General features: G+C 40.6%; 1 protein-coding gene across 1 annotated transcript in view; it reads right to left on the reverse strand.

Moving 5' to 3' along the window:
* Ccdc175 (coiled-coil domain containing 175) overlaps nt 1–24,107 on the reverse strand; it is a 78,477-nt gene extending 54,370 nt beyond the window's left edge. Inside the window, exons 1-7 of the mRNA XM_021201746.2 lie at nt 23,908–24,107; nt 19,279–19,364; nt 17,222–17,333; nt 13,832–13,967; nt 4,908–5,136; nt 2,630–2,752; nt 945–1,054 (exon numbers count right to left, since the gene is read on the reverse strand). Coding sequence (XP_021057405.1) covers nt 945–1,054; nt 2,630–2,752; nt 4,908–5,136; nt 13,832–13,967; nt 17,222–17,333; nt 19,279–19,364; nt 23,908–24,067 — 956 coding nt within the window. The 5' untranslated portion in view covers nt 24,068–24,107. The remainder of the gene's footprint in view (nt 1–944; nt 1,055–2,629; nt 2,753–4,907; nt 5,137–13,831; nt 13,968–17,221; nt 17,334–19,278; nt 19,365–23,907) is intronic.
* Nucleotides 24,108–24,313: the final 206 nt, after the last annotated feature.

Raw genomic sequence — 24,313 nt, forward strand, 5'->3', positions numbered from 1 at the left:
TAACGACAGAGGATGCATCCCTTTTCTCACAGGAAGCAGGTTGTTATGCTCTGGGATAAATAAGAGAGTTTCTTCAGGTTCTGGGTGTGGTTCCTCACGTAGGAATGGTTCTCGTGGGAGGCTTCCCTGCATTGTCTCAGCAAATCATGCAAGCCCCTTTGAGTAGACAGCAAGCATAACAGCGTTGCTGGGTGTGTTCCAGATGCATGGCCCTCTCCACCAGTGCCCTTCCCCATAAGGATTTCTTTTTGTGTTGTTCTGGTTTAGAGTGAGGAGCTGAAGTGAGTTTAACACATTAGAGAGAACTCCTTCATTTGCCAAGTGTCTACATCACTGAAACCTTCTCTACCCTTCTGCCACAAACCACAGACCATCTGAGCATCTGACTAACTTCAAAGTAAAGAGGGGACACCATAAAACCATCTCGTGGATGTGAATAAATATAGTGCCATTTAATATTGAAAATGTATTTCTGAGAATGAAAGTAGCATATTAGTTGTTACCCTTTGAATCTTGACTTGTCTCCCAAATGCGCATTAAAGACTTGGTCTCCAGGGTGGTAATAGTAGGAGATTGCAGGACATTAAAGAGACAGGGCTCAGAGAAGGTCTAAGGGCATTGAACACGTCCCTGACTGGGACTGGGGACTCACGGTCTCTTGCTTTCCTCTTTTTTTTTTTTTTTTAACTTCCTATGTTGTAAGTGGGCTCTCTATGCCATGCTTTAGTTTCACAAACATACTGTGTGGGGTCCTACGATCATGATCTGTAGCCTCTACAACTGTAAACCAAAAGAAGCATTCCTCTTCTTTATACTATAGATTATAATCTATTAATCTAATGTAGATTGCTTATACTAGGTATTATGTTAAGGTAATTAAAAAAAAAAAACATGACTAGTGAGCATCTAGAAGTGCTCCCGTAAACATAGAGTGAGACACTTACAGTTTTTCCTCCAAACTTTCACACAGTCTCCTCATATCTTCTACCTTTTTCTTCCAAATAGTTATTGCTTCCTGTAGTATGCCTATCTCTACACTTTGGTCAGAAATCATCTATTGAAAATTCAACAACAATATGACATCCAATTATCAGCAAGGGGTCCATGGCAGTAATTCAGGTCCTCTAAACATTTTATAAATCACTCATTCAACTATTATGGTAGGGGGTCACCCTTTAGTCAAAAAAAAAAAATTACATCACTTTTATAACTTAGTTGTTGTTGTGAAACTCAACTTGACAAAAAAACAAATCTGAAACAAAACAGAAAACCCAAAATTTGATGGAGTAGATATCTAAATACAGTAGTGAGAAAAATCTATGTCTGTCTGACTGTCTGTCCTGTATGGATGTGTGCATGTCTCCTCTAATAAACCCATTTTTGTTCACCAAGATAAAATTGAATGAGACATTGTTTAGCTGATTGGTATAGCACCACTCTAGGGAGAGATGTTAATTCAGTGGTTCTCCAGAAAATCACCCAACACGGCAAAAATATTCAGTTTCCTTAGAGCATCACAGGATTAGGCCTGATGTTCATTGTCCAGGTTCATATTTTCCAGCCTGGGTTTCATAAATTGTACATGCTAGCAAAACTGCATGCATGTGACCTAGAATTCATTGTCTCGTGCCCTCAGCCACTCCTGCCTTGAATAGATATGCTGCTCAAAGAATCGCATTCAATTCTTTTTCTATCAGCCTGACCTGGCCACAGAGGTGTCTAGAATGAAGAAGTCATGTGTATGCTAGTGTGTACTTCCCTCTGTCTGTACTTTGGGAATCTCCACAAAAATATGCCATAGTAGGCAATAGTCTACATTATGTCTTCACTTAGTAGGTTGCTAGAAACAAACTTTAAGTCCAGGTTGATGTGACATTCAAGTTTGGGGATGGCGGGAGGGGCGACAGGGTCTGGGTAAGATTATTATGGCTGCCTAACTTGACCTTAGAAATCTTGGATCAAAACTAGATTAGGGGGAGGTGCTTCCTTGCACCTTATGAGGCTCAAGTGGGAGACATGAGCTTGGGTGTGCAGATGGAATGAAGCTTTGTTTAGCGATTTTCCTTAAGCTTCATCTGACCTCTCCATCTTTACTGTGCTGTTACCTAAAATCAGATGATGGCCTCTTTAAACACATATATGTAGGAGGAGTATTTTATTTTACTGATGTTGTAATAATGAGATGCCATCACGGACATATCATAATTAAGGTTAGTGATTGCATCTCATGTGACATGTGATGGACTTAGTGATGCATTCTGGTAGGACAATGTGCTTCTCCCCTATGACTGCTGTATTGTGTGGCTTTGCATGCTATTTTTGATATGCATGAAAGATACGTACTATAGATCCATTCATTCAACTGGTTGTGATAAAAGATTATAGACATTGATATATATTTAGCTAGCTCTATATGCAGTTAAAAAATCATTTTCAAGTTATTTTAGTCCATTAAGTATACTTTGTATATGCTGCAATACTTTAAAGGAAGTGTCAAGAAATGTTAAAGCTCATTGTCATTCTCTCAGAATAGCAGGAAGGTGAATTAAATAAACTTAAAAAAAAAAAAACCTCAACAAACTGCTGTGTTCAGATTGGTCGAAAGGAGGATGATGCATATTTTCCTTACCACTGAGCTGGAAGTAACTGTTTGCTTCATTTTTATTATTTTATTTTGTAATCTGGTCAGTTCTTTCCTCTTATAATATGTCTCTTTTCTCTTCTCTTCACAGGATTGTTTTGTCTCTTTAATCTACAGTAACAACAATAAGCCAATTAAAAAGTCTATTAGCACATCAGAGAAAGACTTTTCAACTTGTCGACCTAATTAATATTCAATTTAAATAGGCCCTTTTCCATCTAAGTAAACTAACAATTTAAAAGAAGAATAAGACAAAGCCAGGATTTTCGTATTTCCTAATGTCAAATTGCAGCTGTAAGATGTTGGTGGTACATTTATAGGAGCAGTATGGCAATGGCTACTGCTAAGAATGGATAAGAGCATCTTGCCACTGGAGTGGCTTACTCTGACTACATCACAACAGTGGACATCACATGTATAACTATAGGGATTTGGGAAATGAAGAAAGTAATCAGAAGTAATTAGTTGTCTAGAAACCCCACTACTACCTAATGGAAAATAAAACCCAGCTGGGAGTGGCGTGTGCAAAGTCACTGAAGACAGGGCAGCTTGTAATCTTGGCTACTTTTTCCTGTTTTTACCCAAATCAAACATCTTGTTACATGTCAGGCTCTGGAGGAGTGAGTGACTCTTATTAGCAAACTGAATGGTCAAGAACAAGGTAATAATGAGCAGAAATGCATAGGTAGCATGTGGATTAAAACTCTGTGAACACTTATGTCTGGCTGTCTGTCTTTCCCTTTAAGCCACCAACCACTTCGTTGCAGAGCAGCTACTTTGAACAAATATGATCATACTCTACGCACCAGGGTGCAGATATGTATGTATGAGTGAAATTCAATGATAGAGATATTTTATTGAAAATTAGGGGGAAAAAACCATAAAATTTAAAAAGCAGTGTCATAAATTGACCTTCCTTCTCTCCTTCCTATTTAATGCTGCATTGTTTAAGCTTGCTTGATTTCCTGGGTCTGAATGTGGAAACTGGTGGTTCAGGGTCTAAATGTAGACAGCCCCTGAGTTTAGGCAGACTCTCATCCTGGAAAGGACACAACAAAAGCTCTGCAGTTGTGTAGGGAGGGTGTTGATTCACTAATTGGGTCTTGTTTGTGTCAATAAAGGATGCAGAAGCCAATTGCTGGGCAAAAGGAAAGGTGGGACTTCCAGGTCCTAGGAGGAGCAGAAGGGATGCAGCAAACGATCTTCCAGACAAGGCTTAGGAGGGAGTAGTAATCTGCACACTTGTAGGTCTTGGGGCCCTAGAGTTTGTAGCTTCTGCCTTGAGTGGGAGCTGAGATGGAGGGAGCTAATTGACATGATTAGGGCAGGAGATTCTTTGCCCAGCCATTGAGTTATCTGTCTGGTTTAAAAATAATAAAACTGTCTAGTGTTTTCCATCCACGGCGCAAAGTCGGGCAGGAGGAGAAAGCAGGCAGCTGTTGGCAGCTTGGCAAAGCTAGCTGTGAGGGGTTGGGGACATGATCACAGCTCCTGGGAAAAAATGGCCAGCTGGCCATTGATGGAGCTGAATGACACCAGGGAAGCCATTGGTGGAGTTAAGCTGAGCAAAGGAGCAAGCATGTTTATGAAATTACACGCAACACAGCATTTTCAATCTTGAGCCTATCTCCTTTCTGAACATTAAGAATGGAGACAGCTCTGCCTTTCCCAGAGTAACCAAGGCACCTTGAGAAATAAAAGAACAGTTGGACAGTGAGTTCAGTCAACATAGCACAGCAGGAATGCAACCTCTACAGGAGCAGGTGAGGCAATGATTACCTCTGCCCCTGACCTCTGGAAATTGCTGACCTCATAAGATAGTTTGTTTTTTGTTAACTAGGGTCTGGCAGCACCTCTGAAGGCTACTCCGGTCTCAGGTTGCTGCAGCTGGAAAAGCAGGCATTACAGGTGTTTTGCCTGACTCCTAGGTTCTGTCTATACAAAAGTGGAACTAGATAAAAGAAGGTGGCAAATTCCTCATCTCTACATCGACACAAGGCCACTAAAGAGACATGGATCCTGCCATGGACTCTGCTCTGTGAGCAGAATGAATGTGCACAACCGGATGTCTTCTCCAAGAGGCTCCACAAACAAAAGAACCAAACAAACCTTGAGTTTCTCACACCAGAGCTATTCGTTCAGAAATCTCCCAAGGCTAACCAAAATGAGCACTTAATAGCTAGCCATGAGGACAAAGAAAACATGCCCTGTTGCTGCCTTGGAGTCAATAGTTCTGAATTTAAAAATAATAAATCCCACCACTTACACGGACAGCCAAATATTCTTTCTTTTCCAAATAATCTTGTTTTTGTTTTTCTATTAAATCAGATGCCTCTTGCAGACATTGTTTTTGAAGTTCTATTTCTTCTTTCTCAAAGTTCATTCTGGTATAAGTGTCATTTATGTAAATAGTGGCGGCGGCTTTCTCTTCCAAGGTTTGGTTCAGCAACAGGACATACTGTTCGTGCCGCTTCGCTAGCTCTGCTTGCTTTGCACTGGGAGAAAAGAATGAGTCTTGTCATAAAAGGATGGCACTTAGTAAAGGAAGGAATTCACACTCCTCAGTGACATCAAAAGAATGCTCTATGGCACACTTACTTTCTCACTGTCTTTGTGGTTTACATTTAAACCCAATAAGGATATACGGTAACAGGATAAGTGTCCACTTTGCAATTTGTTAAGCCACTGCTAAAATGTTAGCCACCTGACTGCATCTCACCCTATCTATCCCCATGTGCCAGGATATTATTTTGGCTTAAAGTATAAGGTGAGTCAAACGTCATTTTGAACAAGTGAATGGAACCTGACCAGATGGATGTTTCCAGGCAGGTCATTAAGCCAAAGAAAGGTTATCACTCTATTGCATCTCTAGTTACCCTGATACCATAGCTCCGAGGGTTGGCCCAAGAGAAATCTAGCCTTCCCTTGGACAGAACCTAGAGAAAGAGGAGGCTGCAGCCATCTCTACTGCTCATTTGATGCTTGAGACCTGATTCTCATCTTCTCATCCAGATCTGAGCACAAAATGAGTTGTGTATTTCACACATGCACTGTGGGCCACATCTCCCTGAGGAAGAACTGAATTCTTGGAGAAACATGGAGCACAAATATCGAAAGAGGGAATAACTGATGTCATTTCTCTGTGTCACATTTTAAAAGCTCTTAGAACATAGAGATCTTTCCCAGTGTTTACTCTCCAGGGTTAGAGACTTAGGTTTGGGGAAGGGGTACTTGAAGCTTTGGGAAAATAGACATGGGCTATTGGGGGGGGTGCTTTTTGTTTTTGTTTTTGTTGTTTTTGTTTGTTTGTTTATTTTTGGCAGAGGCCAAATATCACAAAAGAGATATAACAGAAAGTACAAAAGAGCTTGGTGAGGAACTGAGTTAGTGGCTGCTTTGTGGACCAAGTATGGGAAACCTGGACAGAGAATCAGTCCAAGGAAGAAACCAAGTCAACCCAAAACCAACACCAAAATCAAAACCAAACAAACAAACAAAACAACAAACCTAACTATTTGTGCTAGTTATGGTGTTGGTAGTCGTGGTGGACATGGTGGTGGTGATAGTTATGGTGATAGTAGTTGTGGTGGTGATTTGAGAAGAGTGCATTCACAAACAGGATGTGGGCCTAAGGAAGGCATACACAAAGGTGTCCATACTTTCTAGTTGCTGAGCAGTGGGGAGGAGATGGAAAAGTTTCACAACACATCATCAGAACCTGTGAGGACCTGGATAAGGCATCTTCCTTGGAAACATAGAACCAACAGGTGATGATTATGGTTCCATCTCATCAATCCACCACCCTCTAGTTGTACTTCATCATCCCCTGAAAATTTACCTACAACAGAGATTTTCCTGCTCTGTTGGACCTGCAGGATAAGTGTCACTTGGAATCTATTAGAAATGTTAACTTTCTGGTCTGCAACTTGGTCCTGGGCAAAGTGGGTGCTCTAGCCCACACCAAGAGATAGGCTGACTCCCAGAGATCTGCCCTAACCAGGGTCACAGAAGCTCTGCTGTAGCCAGGGTCACAGGAGGCCTGTCCTAACAAGGGACACAGGAGTGCCCTCTAACCAGAGACAATACTGTTTGCTCTCCCCCCCCCCCCCGAGAGCCTGTCCTAACCCAACTCACAGAGCTCCAACTTCCTTCAAGGAGGAACAGGCTCCATTCAGAGACAGCAAGGCCAAGTAACACCTGAGATAACCAGATGGCAAAAAGCAAGCTCAAGAACATAGGCAACAGAAACCAATTAGTACTTGGCACCATTAGAACCCTGTTCTTCTACCACAACAAGCCCTGGATACCATGACAAACCTGAAAAGCAAGATTCTGACCTAAAATTCCATCTCATAAGGATTATAGAGGACTTTAAGGAAGACATAAATAACTCCCTTAAAGAAATACAGAAGAACACAGGTAAACAGGTAGAAGCCCTTAAAGAGGAAACACATAAATCCCTTAAAGAAATACAGGAAACCACAATTAAACAGGTTTGAATTGAACAAAACCATTCAGGATCTAAACATGGAAATAGAAACAATAAAGAAACCATAAAGGGAGGTAACCTTGGAGATGGAAAACCTAGGAAAGAGATCAGGAGTTTCAGATGCAAGCATCAATAACAGGATAAAAGAGAGAATCTCAGGAGTAGAAGATACCGTAGAAGATGTTAATGCAATAGTCAAAGAAAATACAAAGTGCAAAAAGCACCCAATCCAAAACATCCAGGAAATTCAGAACACAATGAAAAGAAATAGAACACAATGAAAAGGAATAGAAAAGAATGAAGATTGCCAATTCAAAGGGCCAGAAAACATCTTTAACAAAAATCATAGAAGAAAACTTCCCTAACATAAAGAAACAAATAACCATTTACATACAAGAAGCCTACAGAACACCAAATAGATTTGAGCAGGAAAGAAAGTCCACACGTCACATAATATTCAAAACAATAAATACACAGAACAAAGAAAGAATATTAAAAGTGGTAAGGGAAAAAGGCCAAATAATATATAAAGGCAGACCTATCAGAATCACACCAGACTTATCAACAGAGATTCTAAAAACCAGAATATCTTAGACAGATGTCATGCAGACCCTAAGAGAACTCAAATGTCAGTCCAGACTACTATACCCAGCAAAATTCTCAATCACCATAGACAGAGAAACCAAGATATTCCATGACAAAACCAAATTTAAACAATATCTCTCCACTAATCCAGCCCTACAGAGGATACTAGAAGGATACCAGAGGATACTTCAATATAAAGAGGGAAACTACACCTATGAAAAAACAAGAAATTAACCATCTCACAACAAACCCAAAAGAAGGGAACCACACAAACATAACACCACCTCTAACAACAAAAATAACAGGAATCAACGATCCTTGGTCTTTAATATCTCTCAACATCAATGGATTCAATTTCCCAATAAAAAGACATAGGCAAACAGACTGGATACATAAGCAGATCCCAGCACTTTGCTGCATTCAGAAAATACACCTGACATGATAGACATTATCTCAGAGGAAAAGGTTGGGAAAAAATTTTCCAAGCAAATGGTCCNAAGAAACAATATGGAGTAGCCATTCTAATATCCAATAAAATAGACTTTTAACCAAAAAGTTATCAAAAGAGATGGGGAAGGGCACTTCATACTCATCAAAGGAAAAAAACCAAGATGAACTCTCAGTCCTGAACATCTATGCCCCAAATGCAAGGGATCACATTTGTAAAAGAAATGTTACTAAAGCTCAAAACACACATTGAATCTCACACAATAATAGTGGGAGACTTCAAAACTCACCAATGGACAGGTCATGGAAAGAGAAACTAAACAGAGACAGTGAAACTAACAGAATTTATGAACCAAATGGATTTAACAGATATCTACAGAACATTTCACCCTAAAACAAAAGAATATACCTTCTTCCCGGCATCTCAAGTCACCTTCTCTAAAACTGATCATATAATCAGATACAAAACAAACCTTAACAGATACAAGAAGATTGAAATAATACCATTCATTTTATCAGATCACCACGGACTAAGACTGGTTTTTCAATAACAACAAAAGCAACAGAAAGTCCACATACACATGGAAACTAAACAACTCTCTACTGAATGATAACTTGGTCAGTGAAGAAATAAAGAAGGAAATTAAAGACATTTTAGAATTTAACAAAAATGAAGGCTCAGCATACACAAATTTATGGGACACAATGGAAACAGTGCTAACAGGAAAATTCATAGCATTGACTTCATAAAGAAACTGGAGAGATCCTACACTAGCAACTTAACAGTGCATCTGAAAGCTCTAGAGCAAAAAGAAGCAAACACACGCAAGAGGAATAGACAGCAGGAAATACTCAAACTCAGGGTTGAAATCCATCAATTAGAAACAAAGAGAATGATACCAAGAATCAACCAAACTAAGAGCTAGTTCTTTTAGAAAATCAAGGAGATAGATAAGCCCCTAGCCAAACTAACTTAAGCACACAGAGACAATATCCAAATTAACAAAATCAGAAATGGAAAGGGAGACATAACAACAGAAACTGAAGAAATCCATAAAAATCAGGTCCTACTACAAAAGCCTACACTCAACAAAACTGAAAAAATCTAGATGAAATGGATGATTTTCTAGACAGATACCAAGTATCAAAGTTAAATCAGGATCAGATAAACTAAACAGTCCCAGAATTCCTAAGGAAATAGAAGCAGTCATTAAGTCTCCCAACCAAAAAAAAAGCCCAGGGCCAGATGGTTTTAGTGCAGAATTCTATCAGATCTTCTAAGAAAATCTAATACCAATACTTCTCAAACTATTCCACAAAATAGAAATCGAAGGAACACGACCTAATTCATTCTATGAAGTTACACTGATACCTAAACCACACAAAGACCCAACAAAGAAAGAGAACTTCAGACCAATTTCACCTATGAGTACTGATGCAAAAATACTCACTAAAATACTTGCAAACCGAACCCAAGAACACATCAAAACAATCATTCACCATGATCCAGTAGGTTTCATCCAGGAATTATCCAATAGGTTTTATCCAGGGATGGTTCAATACATGAAAATCCACGATACAATCCAATGAAATCCACGATATAAACAAACTCAAAGGAAAAAAATCATTAGATGCTGAAAAAGCCTTTGACAAAACAAAACACGCCTTCATATTAACAGTCTTGGAAAGATCAGAAATCCAAGGCACATACCTAAACATAATAAAAGCAATATACAGCAAACCAATAGCCAACATCAAATTAAGTGGAAAGAAACTTGAAGCAATCACACTAAAATCAGTGACAAGACAAAGCTGTCCACCCTCTCCTTATTTATTCAATATAGTACTCAAAATATATTGCTAGCTAGAGCAATTAGACAACAAAAGGAGGTCAAAGTGATACAAATTAGAAAGGAAGAAATCAAGGTATCACTATTTGCAGATGATATGCTAGTTTACATAAACAACCTCAAAACTTCTACCAGAGTGCTCCTACACCTGATAAACAACTTCAGCAAGGTGGATGGATATAAAATTAAGCTCAAACAAAACAGTAGCCTTTCTCTACACAAAGATTAAATGGGTTGAGAAAGAAATTAGGCAAACAACCACCTTCACAATAGTCATAAATAATAGAAAATGTGAGACTCTAACCAAGCAAGTGAAAGATCTGTATGACAAGAACTTCAAGTCTCTTGAAACTTGAAGAAACTGAGGAAGATCTCAGAAGATGGAAAGATCTCTCATGTTCATGGATTGGTAGGATTAACATAGTAAAAATGGCCATCTTACCAAAAGCTATCTACAGATTCAATGTAATCCCGATCAAAATTCCAACTCCATTTTTCACAGAGATAGAAAAAGCAATTCTTAACTTCATATGCAATAACTTTTTTGAATATGAGGGATAGTGAAAACAATTCTCTACAATAATAGAACTTCTGTGGGGACTCACCATCCCTGACCTCAAGCTGTACTACAGAGCAATAGTGATAAAACTGCATGGTATTGAAACAGACAGACAGGTATGCCAGTGTAAGAGAATTGAAGATCCACAAATAAACCCACATACCTATGGACACTTGATCTTTGACAAAGAAGCCAAAATCATACAGTGTAAAAAAGCAAACATTTTCAACAAATGGTGCTGGTCTAATTGGAGGTCTGCATGTAGAAGAATACAAATTGACCCGTTTTTATCTCCTCATTCAAAGCTCAAGTCCAAGTGGATCAAGGACCTTCACATAAAACCAGATATGCTGAATCTAATAGAGAAAGTTGGAAAGAGCCTCGAACACATGAGCACAGGGGAAAAGCTCCTGAACAGAACACCAATGGCTTATGCTCTAGGATCAACAATTAACAAATAGGACCTCAGAAAATTGCAAAGCTTTTGTAAGGCAAATAGGACAATAGAACAAAACAGCGACCAACAGATTAGGAAGAAATTCTTTACCAACCCTGCATCCAATAGAGGGCAATACAAAGAACTCAAGAAGTTAAGACTCCAGAAAACCAAATAACCCAATTAAAAAATGGGATACAGCGCTAAACAAAGAATTCTCAACTGAGGAATCTTGAAAGGCCGAGAAGCAAGAAATGTTCAACATCCTTAGTCCTCAGGGAAATGCTAATCAAAATGACCCTGAGATTCCACCTCACACCAGTCAGAATGACTAAGACTAAAAACTCAGGTGACAGTAGATGATGGAGAGATTGTGGAGAAAGAGGAACACTCCTCCACTGCTGATGGGATTGCAAGCTGGTACAATGACTTTGGAAATCAACTTGGTGATTCCTCAGAAAATTGGACATAGTACTACATGAAGACCCAGCTATACCACTCCTGGGCATATACCCAAAAGATGCTCCACCATATCATAAGGACATATGCTCCACTATGTTCATAGCAGCCTTATTTATAATAGCCAGAAACTGGAAACAACCCAGATGTTGCTCAACAGAAGAATGAATACAGAAAATTCAGTACATTTACATAATGGAGTACTACTCAGATATTAAAAATGAGGTCTTCACAGATTTTGCATGCAAAAGGATGGAACTAGAAAATATCATCCTGAGTGAGGTAACTCAGAACCAAAAGAACATACATGCTATCTATGTACTCACTGATAAGTGGATATTTGTCCAAAAGCTTAGAATACCCATGATACCACTCATAGAACATATGAAGCTTAACAAGAAGGAAGGCCAAAGTGTGGATGCTTCAGTCCCACTTAGAAGGGGGAACAAAATAGTCATGGGAGGCAAAGGGAGGGAAGAATCTAGATGGGAGAGAAGGGGGAAGGAAAAGGGGGGCAGGATCAGTTATGGGAAGAGATAGGAGAGAAGTCCAGAGGACCAAGAGAATAAATAGAAATATGTAGCACTGGGGGGGGGGCAAGGGAGAGGGGGAAAGCCCCAGACCCCAGGGATGCAAGAGTCTCTCAGGACCCAATGGGGGTAACATTAGCTGAAATGACCAACATAGAGGAGATAGAACCTGAAGAGATCACCTCCAGTAAACAGACATGGCTCCCAGTTGAGGTATGGGGCCACGCACCCATCTCAAAATTTTTAACCCAGAATTGTTCCTGTCTAAAGGAAACACAGGGTCAAAAATGGAGCAGAGCCTGAAGGAAAGGCCATCCAGGTACTGCCCTACCATCTGTAGACACCTAGCCCTGATCCTATTGCTGATGCCAAGATATGCTTGCATACAGGAAGGAGCCTGGTATAGATGACCCCTGAGAGGCTCTGCCAGCACCTGACTAATACAACCTTTGGACTGAGTCCAGGAACTCCAATGGAAGAGTTAGGGAATGGACTGGAGGAGCTGAAGGGGATTGCAACCCCATAGGAAGAACAACTAACTGGACCCCTCAGAGCGCACAGGGACTAAACCGCCAACCAGAATGTCCATGGCTCCTGCTACATATGTAGAAGAGGACTGCCTTATCTGGCATCAGTGGGAGGGGAGTTACTTGGTCCTGTGGAGGCTTGATGTCCCAGAGAAGGGGGATGCTAGAGGGGTGAGGTGGGAGTGGGTGGGTAGTTAGGGGAGCACCCTCTTATAAGCAATGGGGAGGGAGAGAAGGTGGGGGAGTTCATGGAGGGAAGACTGGGAAGGGTGACAACATTTGAAATGTAAACAAATAAAATAAGTAACAAAAGAAATGTTGACCTTCATCCCCACCCTACGACATGGTAGACCTACCAAATCCCGTGTTTTAACAAGCCTTCTCAGGATCCTGCTGCTCATGCGAACCCCAAATTTACAGAAGCAGAATGATGGGACATCACTCACTGTATCCAGCTGTATGCTCTGTTTCTAGTTGTTGGTTTAGAAATAGTCTAGTTTATAGCCATCCCTGGAAACAATGGCTAGCGCAGCCCATACATAACCTGCATTGTGAATCCTTAGTAGGAGTTAGACTATTCACTGTTCTTCAGTCTTATGAGTCTCATCCATGACACCTCTCCCAGGGCAGGTCTTCTGAGGGCCTATTTTTTGAAGAAGGTGCAAGGGTCTTGAGATCTGATGAGTCCCTATGCATCAATTTCCCTGTTATGATGGGGGTGGGGGGCTCTTTGAACATTTCTCAATATAGAACATCAACATTCTGATAGTTATGCATTAGTCTTGCAAATTTGCTCACAGTGAGAACTTATTCTTCAAGCCTTATATTGTTTTCTCGTTTTAGAATAAATCTTCCTCTTATAGACTATGTTGGGTCAATAGCTCTGAATTCTGTTCTACAGAGCGAGTGAAGCTCCCTGGTGAAGTATTGGCCTGAGTCAATGGCTTAGAAATGAAGAAAGGGTTCTGGCAGATCTCAAGCTATAGGCGGTTACATGCATAGTCTCATTTAACTATACACAAACCCTGAAACTCTTTCCAGGCAATCAACCTCATCCTCCTATTGGATTACAGGCACAGTTGAAGATCTTAAATGAAGTTAACTGGATAGAACATAACTGGTCTAATATGTAGTTACAACAAAATTGCAACAAGAAATTGCTGGAGCAGGGTAGGGTTGCAAATTTAATTCTCTAGGAGCAGAAACTTTAAAACACTAAGTACAACCTCGGGAGGTAGCTTGGAAATAAACACATCATTTTCAGTGAACAGTCTCAGTCTCTTAAATACTAAATTAAGAAATACCTACCCCAGAACTTCATTTATGTTCGTCAGCTCCCTTATTTTGTTGTTTAGAAACTCTACTTCATTGTTCATTGTCTCAATCTTTTTTTTTATTTGAGTTATCTCAAGGATATTGAGTTTGCGAGCATCTGTAATACATTCTTCAAAGCAAGTGAAAATGTGACCGTCATTGGAGGGAGAACACAACAGCTTTTCCTATACCAAGGAGAACTGCCTTTCGCCAACATATTCTTTCCGTTATGTTTTTGTACCAAGAACTTTGAACTTCCCACTTTGGACCATCTCAGTCTTATGGACTTCTGCGGATGTAACTAGCGTCCATGCTCTGGAAAGTTTCACAGGTACGGTCTTACTTCACCTGATTGCCACTGGCCCTACCCACTTCTTACCTCCTGCCTAAGACTTACCATTGTCTTTAACAGAGAATTCGTTTTAGGCATCATACTTATGTATATGTGTTCAGAAAGTTCAGGAAGAGGAACAAGCATTGGACCTCTGACTAAAGGATGCAGGGAATAGGTACTTACTTCATCCTTCTCACCAGTGACTCTCATCTGCTTGAGTTCCTGTCCTCACTGCTTTTATTGATAAACTGTTGCATGGAAATGTAAGTGAAATAAACCCTTTCCTCCCCAAGTTGCTTTGGTGTTTCGGCACAGAAATAGAAAGCTTAGCTAAGATAGGGTGCAATCTATAAGGTTCCACTCCTTTACTGTCAAGTAGATATCAAAATGCAGATTTAGAACAAAGATTCAGTAAGTGGATAATTGGCACATCTATCTTTAAAAACAAAATATTTGTTTTGTGCAAGGTAAAATGTCCGTCACGTTTCTATAATCCCAGCATGGGGGAAACAGAGCAGACAAGCCCGGGCTATACAAAACCCTGTTTTTATATTTTTATTTTGTTAAGCAAATAAAATCAAAGCTGAAAGCAAAACACACACGAACAAAATTTCACTTTCTTATTTGAATCGCTCTTTCAAGGTGGGGTCCTTGGGAAACAGATTCTAAGGTTTGTGTGCCAAGAATGTGTAATACTTGTCTCTGTTGGGGTGAAGATGGCAAGACTTCAGAGGAGAGGTCAAAATGCGAAGGCATGGTCTACTCTGGCATAAGAGAGTTATAGCAGCTGATCACAGAATAAACTCCAACCCAGGGAGGCCCTGTCATATATTGGGAGCTGCATTCTGTGTTCAAGATGGTTCTTACAGAGGGACTCAGTTACAAGCCTCAGCTGACACTTCTTGCAGCTGAGAAAATAAAGTTGAGTCCTGGTCTGACATCAAAATTTTAACTAAAAATGATTCCAAGAGCTAAATGTAAGAGCCAAAGCTTTAAATCTTAGGGACTGGAAATACGGTTTGGTGATGGGATATTCACTCCTCTAGCATGTGTGGGGACCGCTGTTTGATCTCCACAAAATCCAAATCAAAACATTTAAAAGATACCCTCAGAGGTAAAGATGGGTCAAAGTCGGGTTTTTTGTTGTTGTTGTCTTTAATCTACTTATTTCTTTATGTGTGTAAGCCCATGCGAGTGTATGTGAACCTTATAAAGAGACACTATGGTCAAGGCAATGTTTAACTAGGGCTGGCTTACTGGTTCTCAGGTTCAGTCCATTATTGTCATGGCAGCATTCAGTCAGACATAGCACTGGAGGAGCTGAGAGTTCTACATCTTGCTCTGAAGGCAAACAGGAGAAGACTAGCTTCCAGGCAGCTAAAAGAAGGGTCTCTTACTTCCTCCGACAAGGCCACACCTACTCCAATGAGGCCACACCTTCTAATAGTGCCATGGCAGCCAGAAGAGGGCATTGGATCCCATAGAACTGAAGTTGCAGGTGGTTGTGATCTGTGTGTGGGTGCCAGGGATTGAACCCAAGTCTTCTACAAGAGTAGCAGGTGATCTTAACTACTGAGCCATCTCTCCAAGCTAGATTAATATCTTTATGCCATTAGATTTGTGAATGACTTCTTTGAGACAATACCAAAAAGATAGTTAACGAAAGAAAAAAATAGATACGTTAGATCATCAAATTAAAAGCTTTCATCAAAGGTCGTCATCGACAGAGGCCAGCTCCTGAGTAGGAAGGCATATTTGAAAATGATATACCTAGTCATGGGTTGATATTGAGAACAACTACAAAGTCCCAATACTTTAAGGACAAAGGGCCGGGGTTGACATCTCTCTTCAGAAAACAAAGCTACCAAGACACGGCACCCTACACAACACAGCAACCAACAAACAGAGAAAAAGATGCTCAAAGGAACTAATGGTTAGAAAAATTTAAATTAAAACCAGAGATGCTAATCTATGCTAAATAGATCTCATTAAAATAAACAAAACAAGAAAATAACAAGTGTTGGCAAGGATGTGGGGGAAATGGAACCCTGTGCATCACTGGTGGCTACCGATGATGGCTGATCTTATAAAAATTGCATGTAGAATCATCATACAATTCAACATTGATATGTAGCCAAAAGGAATTTAAAACAGAGTTCAGATGTGCATTTGGACACTGTAAACATCATTACTCTCAACAGCCAAACGGCAGAAGCTGTCCATCAGCAATAGAATGGATAAGCAAAGGGTGGTGGATATGTACAATGGAATGCTATTTAACCTTTACAAGGAGGCTCATTCTGACATAGGCCCCCATATGAATAGCAGCTACTATGCTAAGTGAACTAAACCAGTCATAGCAGGTGTGGTGCTTTGAATATGCTTGGCCCAAGAAGTGGCAATATTAGGAGGTGTGTCCTCATTGGAATAGGTGTGGCCTTGTTAAAGCAAATATGTCACTGTGGGGGTGGACTTTGAGAGACCTTTCTCTTAGCTGTCTGGAAGCCAGTCTTCTCCTATTTGCCTTTGGAACAAGATGTAGAATTCTCAGCTCATGCCTCCACCACCATGTCTGCTTGTATGCTGCCATGTTCCCGCCATGATGATAATGGACTGAACCTCAGAACCAGTAAGCCAGCCCCATTTAAATGTTGTCCTTCATAAGAGTCGCCTTAGTCATGGTGTCTCTTCACAGCAATGGAAACCCTAAGACAACAGGACTACTTATTTGAAGTACCTAGAATCACCAAGATCCTATAAACAAAAAGTAGAATGGTGGATTAGGACATCCATAGAGCCTAATTTAAGTGTGTAACTATTAATCAGAAATGGGCTGATCTATCTTTTATTCAATTTAACAACGAAATTATGCAAATTGAATTTCCTTATAGAGTATTATTTCCACCAAAAGTCACATGAGGGATTGCTACAGAACACAATGTTCACATTAGGTGATCTTTCTATCGATGCTTGCATAGGCACAGTTATTAAATCCTTGTTTAGAAGTACTTGGCTCTCTTTCTCCCCACAGCATATGTCATCAGAAGTACCTTCCAGTTCCCTGTGTATGCTGTTGGGCACAGTCTCCAGCAGAAAGTAGAGTCGGCTCAGCTCCATGCTTTCAATCTCCAGCAGCTCTACCGTGTTTTTCCGCATTTCTTCCTGAAAAAAAAATCAAACTGCTGTTTTAAAATAAAGTTAACACAGCAAAGCAATCACGTTTCCTTCCCAAGACAGGATCTCTCTGCTTAGAGTCGAAAACACCAGACACCTCCTGCTGCTGTTTTTATGTATCAGACAGCTGGGAAAGAGGATGACCTACATCTGATTTTAATCTGTCATTGCTGATTAATCTCTAATATCTGTTGATTTATCTTTCACTCAGAGCCTTCTTTCCCTTCTGTGTACCTGTTTCCTGTATCCAGTTTCAATTTATCTAAATGCAAAGAGTCCAAGAAAAGGGTCTAACACTAAGAGGGCCACTTAGTCCCTATAAATACCCACGTGGGAATACAGAAAACAATGCTTTTCTTTTCTTTTTAAAAATGTGTGTATGCATGTATGTATGTGTACCATATCTACATATGGTACCTGCAGAGATCAAAAAAGAGCATTGAACCTCCTGAAACTGGAATTGTGACCCAAAATATGAATCCTGCGAACCAAAGTCTGAAAGATCAACACATGGTCTTGGCCACCGAGCCGCCTCTGCAGCCTCCTATGCCTTGCTGAGATCTATAAATCTGACAGTTCTGTGACGGTTCATTTATTTGTTTACTTTTAGGTACAGACACACTTAAAAAAGAGGGAAACATTAAAAAATCATTTCTTAAATAAATAAAGCTACAGCCATTTTATGACCTATGAAACTTCCATTGTATTTTACCAACCAAAAAATCAGATTGCATATTTGTATGCACAGTGTGGTATTGTTTCTGCAGAAAAAAAAAGTTCAATACAGGTATCACCTGTAATCTGGAATAAAATAGTTAATTGTGAATATTTGAGAGTAGTGGAATTATAGTAGTTTTTATTTGCTTATTTTTGCTTATTTAGTTTGCAAAATTTCCAGGGTAAGCATATACTATAAGTATTGGCCATTTTTTTTAAATGGAGGAATTTATATTTGCTACTTGAGAGATTTCCATGACTCAGGTGTTAAACAGTTGGGATCTAGATTCTTTAATTAGCCACAATGGAAGTCTTGACTCCTTACATATACTAAGAAAAGTGTAGGTGGGAGGAAGGAGCAGCTGGAAGCGTGGCTGGTGATGCTGAGCACCAGAGCTCTTGGGGATCCACCCGAGGGATTCGGAAGTCAGGCGATGTGGAATGCTTACATTCTTGTATATAATTATATAAAGCATACATTCATGAGTTGCTTATCTATGGATCTGAGGTTTCTTACTTTACAGCTGTTTCTACCTTCTCGGACACTTGTTAGGGAATAGATTTTTACCATTTTAAAGATCAAATAAAGACTCTACTCTCTCATCTGAGAAAGCCATTTTACCACCCTCTGAAGCTTCCAAGTACATGTGTCCCGAGGGAAATTTGGGAACACTCCTTTGATCTGACTTCCTTAGGGGCAGGCCTATATCAGGAAAGAATATCTGATGTTCCATAAGGCAGTTGTCTGCTTCGGCGAGACAGATGTTAAGCAACTCGCTACTGTCCATGAAGGGAACTGCTTATAGAAAGCTGAGTTACTTGTAGCCACACCTCACCCTGCCCAGGGGTGTTGGTTGCTTCTTGGCTGGTTGTTGGTAGGTAGGTTGGCTGGTATAACCATTGCTTACATATTATGTAAGCATTTGCCCACATGGTCCACCCACTACCTGGGCTCTCTCAGCATCTCTGTGGCCTTTTCTAATTGGGCTTGTCTGTATCTTTAGCACACACTCCATCACTCAGTTTTCTGCAGGAAAAACTGAACAGCAGTCTGAACTGACATTAGTTGGTCAATTGAAGAAAAATATTTTTTAACTCAGGGTAAGTACTTTTTCTGTCCACCTATTTAGACAACTTGAACAGAGTCACTTCTAAATTAAAGGTTAATTCAGGAAGTGAAAGTCAAAAAAAGTAAATCTTAAAGATAATGCAATACCAGTTTTTTAACAGCTACAGTTATGTCCTTAAGAAAGGTCTTAACTTCTTCATTGCATGTGAAATAGTCCCCTTGCAGAGATTTTTCTGGAAAATAAAAAGATTAGAAAATTAAGATATTTTACATATTTGTTCAAATGCTACTTGGTTCACCCTTTATGACCCAGTTCAAATGTTGAAACTTAAGAGTATTTTGAATGTCTATTGAATGTTGTCAATTTCCTTTTAATGTTTCCTATTGCATAGTGTACACACATATACACATGCACACACACACATACACACAAAGTCCTTAAAGAAAATCTCTCATTAAATTCATCTTTGTAGATATACCCTATGAGAGGAAGAAGAGACTTCAATAAGATGAAATATTAATAAATAATTGCAAATTGGAAAAAGCTAACATGTTTGCAAATGTAGGTTTAAAATGTTTTGTATTTACACACACAGTGTGTAGTATAGTGTGTGACTATATATATATATATATATATATATATATATATATGTGTGTGTGTGTGTGTGTATGTATATATGTGTGTGTATATATATATATACATATATATATATATATGGAATACAAAATTACATTGTGCTAGAAATACACAACAAATCACTTATGAATCTTTTATGTCATGTAAATGTGAAGCAAAGATTGAGATTGCACATTCTCAAATGGGTAGTTATTCCTTTAGCCTTCCGTCCCTCCCCCTTGTTCACTGATGTACTCAAAGAGGTCTCCTTTACCTTAACCTCTGTAAGCAGCGAGTACTAAGAAGAGAATATTGTGAAATACAGGCAAAGATAGTAAAGGCAAGCTATATACTAAGTAAGAATGGCAAGACAGAATCAAAGGCAAAGAAGCGAGAAGAGACTGAAGGTTCTAGGCCGGTCCAGTATGCGAGAGATCAGTTTCATGTGCATCATCATGATTTATCTACATCACCCAACTCTTGCCTTTCTCTTTTGTCTTTCTGCTAAGAGCAGAAGCTAAAACTTCCTTCATGCTAGACAAGTGATCTATCACTGAGTCACAACCCAGAGCCCTGTACTCTCAAAAATTTTTTATGTCAAAGAATGATACTCCACATGGTATGCACTCACTGATAAGTGGATATTAGCCCAGAAGCTCGGAATATCCAAGATATAATCCACAGACTACATGAAGCTCAAGAAGGAAGACCAAAGTATGGATACTTCGGTCCTTCTTAGACCAGGGAACAAAATACCCATGGGAGGAGTTACAGAGACAAAGTATGGAGCAGAGACTGAAGGAAAAGCCATCCAGAGAGTTCCCCACCTGGGGAATCCATCCCACAATCCATCACCAAACCCAGACACTATCTTGGATGCCAACAAGTGCTTGCTAACAGGAGCCTGATATAGCTGTCTCCTGTGGGGCTCTACCAGTGCCTGACAAATACAGAGATGGATGCTCTCAGCCAACCATTGGACTGAGCACAGGGTCCTCAAGGGAGGAGCTAGAGAAAGGACTCAAGAGCTGAAGGGGTTTGCAGACCCATGGGAGGAGCAACAATATGAACCAACCAGTACCCCCAGAGCTCCTGGGGACTAAACCACCAACCAAAGATTACACATGGAGGGACCCATGGCTCCAGCTGCATATGTAGCAGAGGATGGCCTTGTTGGTCATCAATGGGAGGTGAGGTCCTTGGTCCTATGAAGGCTCTATGCTCCAGTGTAGGGGAATGCCAGAGCCAGGAAGCGGGAGTGGGTGGGTGGGGGAGCATCCTCATAGAAGCAAGGGGAGGGGGATGGATAGGGGGATTCTGGAGGGGGGACTGGGAAAGGGGATGATATTTGAAATATAAATAAATAAAATATCTAATAAAATGAAAATAAAAAAATAAAAAATAAAAATAAATGATTCTTATAGTATAGATGATAATCTAAGACTTGTCTATGACTTTTGAGGTTATATTTTATGTGCAGAGCCCCAGGCATAATCAGTATTAGATTGCATGATTAGAACCAGTCAGTAGGTTTTGTGGGCCCATGCACTTGTAGCCGTTTCAGTAGGATGAATTGTAACATCTGTCCCAGTTACAGGCAGCATGGATTCTCATACAGACCTATATACACTGTATAGTTACGTATTTTGAAGCACAGATGCGAAAGGCAAGTGTATATCCTCTCCTCTCTTTTTTTTTCCTTTATGGAAAAAAGTGAGCACATATTTACTATTGCTCAAAAATAGGCTGTAGATTTATAGACTTTCTAACTACACTCCGAGCAAGAAATCTTCATTTTATATGAATTTTATTTATAGATAACTTTAGTCATAATCCAAACTGGTCTTCAACTTGCTCTCAGGTTGAGGTTAGATAACCTTGGCCTTCTGACCCTGTTGCTTCCACTTCACAAGCGCTGGGATTCCCACACCCAGGTAAAGGAGAGCTGATGAGGTTTCTTCCTATGAAGAACTTCCTAGGGCGCTGTGACAGATTATCACAGACAGGACCACGGCGCTCCCAGACTCACTGCAGCTGTAGCCGCCTGGACAAGACCTGCACAACTGGAGACAAGGAGCTCAGCCAAGCTTCTAAATATACCACCAACGGACTCCACGTAAGTGGGAGGTGGAGAAAGGAAAGAAATAATAAAGGTGGGAAAAGGATGTTTTAGGGGTGTTCAGAGGGGTGCTGGAGAGAGGCGTGAGGGATAGATATGATCAAGATACTATGTGTCCAAGTACAAATGTGACCAAGAATAAATATGATACTCTAGTAAGAAAAACTTTCCAAGTTTCCAGATGTTATTAGCATATGCAAATATTTGTGTAGAAGTAACAGGGTTGAGTGGACACGTTGATCTAGAGGTAATTGTGAAGAGAATTCAAGGTCCAAGTTCTAACAATGACCTTGGAAACACAGGGTTAATTTGTGTCATTAACACTTTTTCATGGAAATACTTGCCTCTGCTTATCCAATGAGAAGTGTGACATTAAATTCAGTCCTCTAAGAAGGTGAGAGAGAAATCACTGTAACTGCAGCACATTCACAGAAATAGCTACGGTTATTTTGAAGCAATACAGTGATCTTAGTGAAACAATGAGACAGCTGCTTGTGGACGTTGTACATCGTGGTGCGCACTAGGCTCCGCACCACGATGTACAACGTCCACAAGCAGCAATAGCTAGCTGTGAGCATCCACTTCTGTGTTTGCCAGGCACTGGCATAGCCTCACAAGAGGCCGCAATATCAGGGTCCCTTCAGCAGAATCTTGCTGGCATGTGCATTAGTATCTAGGTTTGGTGGCTGATGATGGGATGGATTCCCGTATGGGGTAGTCTCTGGATAGTCCATCCTTTCATCTTAGCTCTAAATTTTGTCTCTGTACTTGTATCCTTTCATGAGTATTTTGTTCCTTATTCTAAGGAGGAATGAAGTATCCACACAATGGTCATCCTTCTTGGTTTTCTTGATTTCTAACAGAATAGGTGTTGTATTAGTTACTTTGAATGACTGTGACCAGAATGCCTAATAGAATCAACTTAGGGAAGGAATTTTTTATTTGACCCAGGGGTTAGAGGGTTCCAGTCCATCATGGTGGGGTAGTTATAGCAGAGGAGCCTTGGTTTACTGCAGCAGGGGCCTGAGAAAGATTATCCCAAGAACCAGAAATATAGCAGAAATATAACTAGAGGCTGGTTAAAAATCTTCAAAGTCGCTAGAGAAAGTACCCAAGGAGTTGTAGGGGGCTGCAACCCTGTAGGTGGAACAACAATATGAACTAACCAGTACCCCCTGAGCTCGAGTCTCTAGCTGCATATGTAGCAGAAGATGGCCTAATTGGCCATCACTGGGAAGAGAGGCCCCTTGGTCTTGTAAACTTTATATGACCCAGCACAGGGGAAGGCCAGGGCCAAGTAGTGGGAGTGGGTGGGTAGGGGAGCAGGGGCGGGGGTGGGGGTATAGGGAACTTTCAGGATAGCATTTGAAATGTAAATAAATAAAATAAAATAAAATAAAAAATCTTCAAAGTCCCCTCTCATTCTGCTCAGCGACAGATTTCTCTCAGCTGAGCCCTACCTTCTGAAGGTTTCACATCCTCCTAAAACCATCCCAATAAACCAGGAAGCAAGCATGTACAGCAGGAGTCTATGGGAGACCTCAGAGTCAAAGCGTACCGAGTATGTTCGCCTGATTCCACAAAAGATAATTTTTGGTTCAAATCTCCCAAATGCTGTCTTTTATTTAACTTTCTTTACCTATTACAACAAACAGGTGTCTCTTAAGCGGTCTTTTTCCTACTTGCCTTTTAAGGTCTCCAGTTTTCCATGGTAAAAGCTCAAAGGTGTTAAACCCATGAAGGAAAGATAAGAGTCTTAAGTGGAAAGCAGACATGCAGGTCCCAGTTGATGGCCTGGGACACCCGGTGGTTATAGTGAGTCATCAACCCAGATGCACTTAAGCAGATGCTATGAACACTTAGCCTTTCCCTGTCTCCCATCTCCCCCCACCAATGAGGAACAAAAGGCTAGACCCCGGCCAGGGATGTCCTGGGTTTCAGGAGAAGAGTGCTCAAGCTCCTGCCAAGAGCCGGACAGACCACCATATCCAAGGGGGAAGTGGCTCCCGGCCTCGGCCTCGGCCTCTGTGGAACTTCTCACCTACAACGAACAGCTGCTCTAGCGCACTGGCCGCTACCGAGGAGCCCAAAGTTGTGGGGAAGGTGCATAGATCCAGGGACAGGCTTGTGGAGACCGAGGCTGGTCGCACCAACTTCTTGTTGACAAACCCCTGGTCGGGGGTCCAGGAGCGTATGGCCATCTTCTTTGTTGATGCTATCAGCACCAGGGGAAGTGAGAGGAACACTGTTGCCAGGGCAACGACGATGCTGACGTCTCCAAGTGTCCCCTTGTGGCCCCCACCTGCGGTTGGAACCTCCTTTGGCTTGCTAACTTTACCCTCAAAACCTAAGAGGTCCTGGTTGGATGACTATTCAGCAACTCTTTCATATTCTTAGCTTTCTTTCTTACAGACTGCTTTCAGAAATCACAAGGATGACATCTGAAT

This window comes from Mus pahari, chromosome 7, assembly GCF_900095145.1.
Source record: "Mus pahari chromosome 7, PAHARI_EIJ_v1.1, whole genome shotgun sequence".
NCBI lineage: Eukaryota > Metazoa > Chordata > Mammalia > Rodentia > Muridae > Mus > Mus pahari.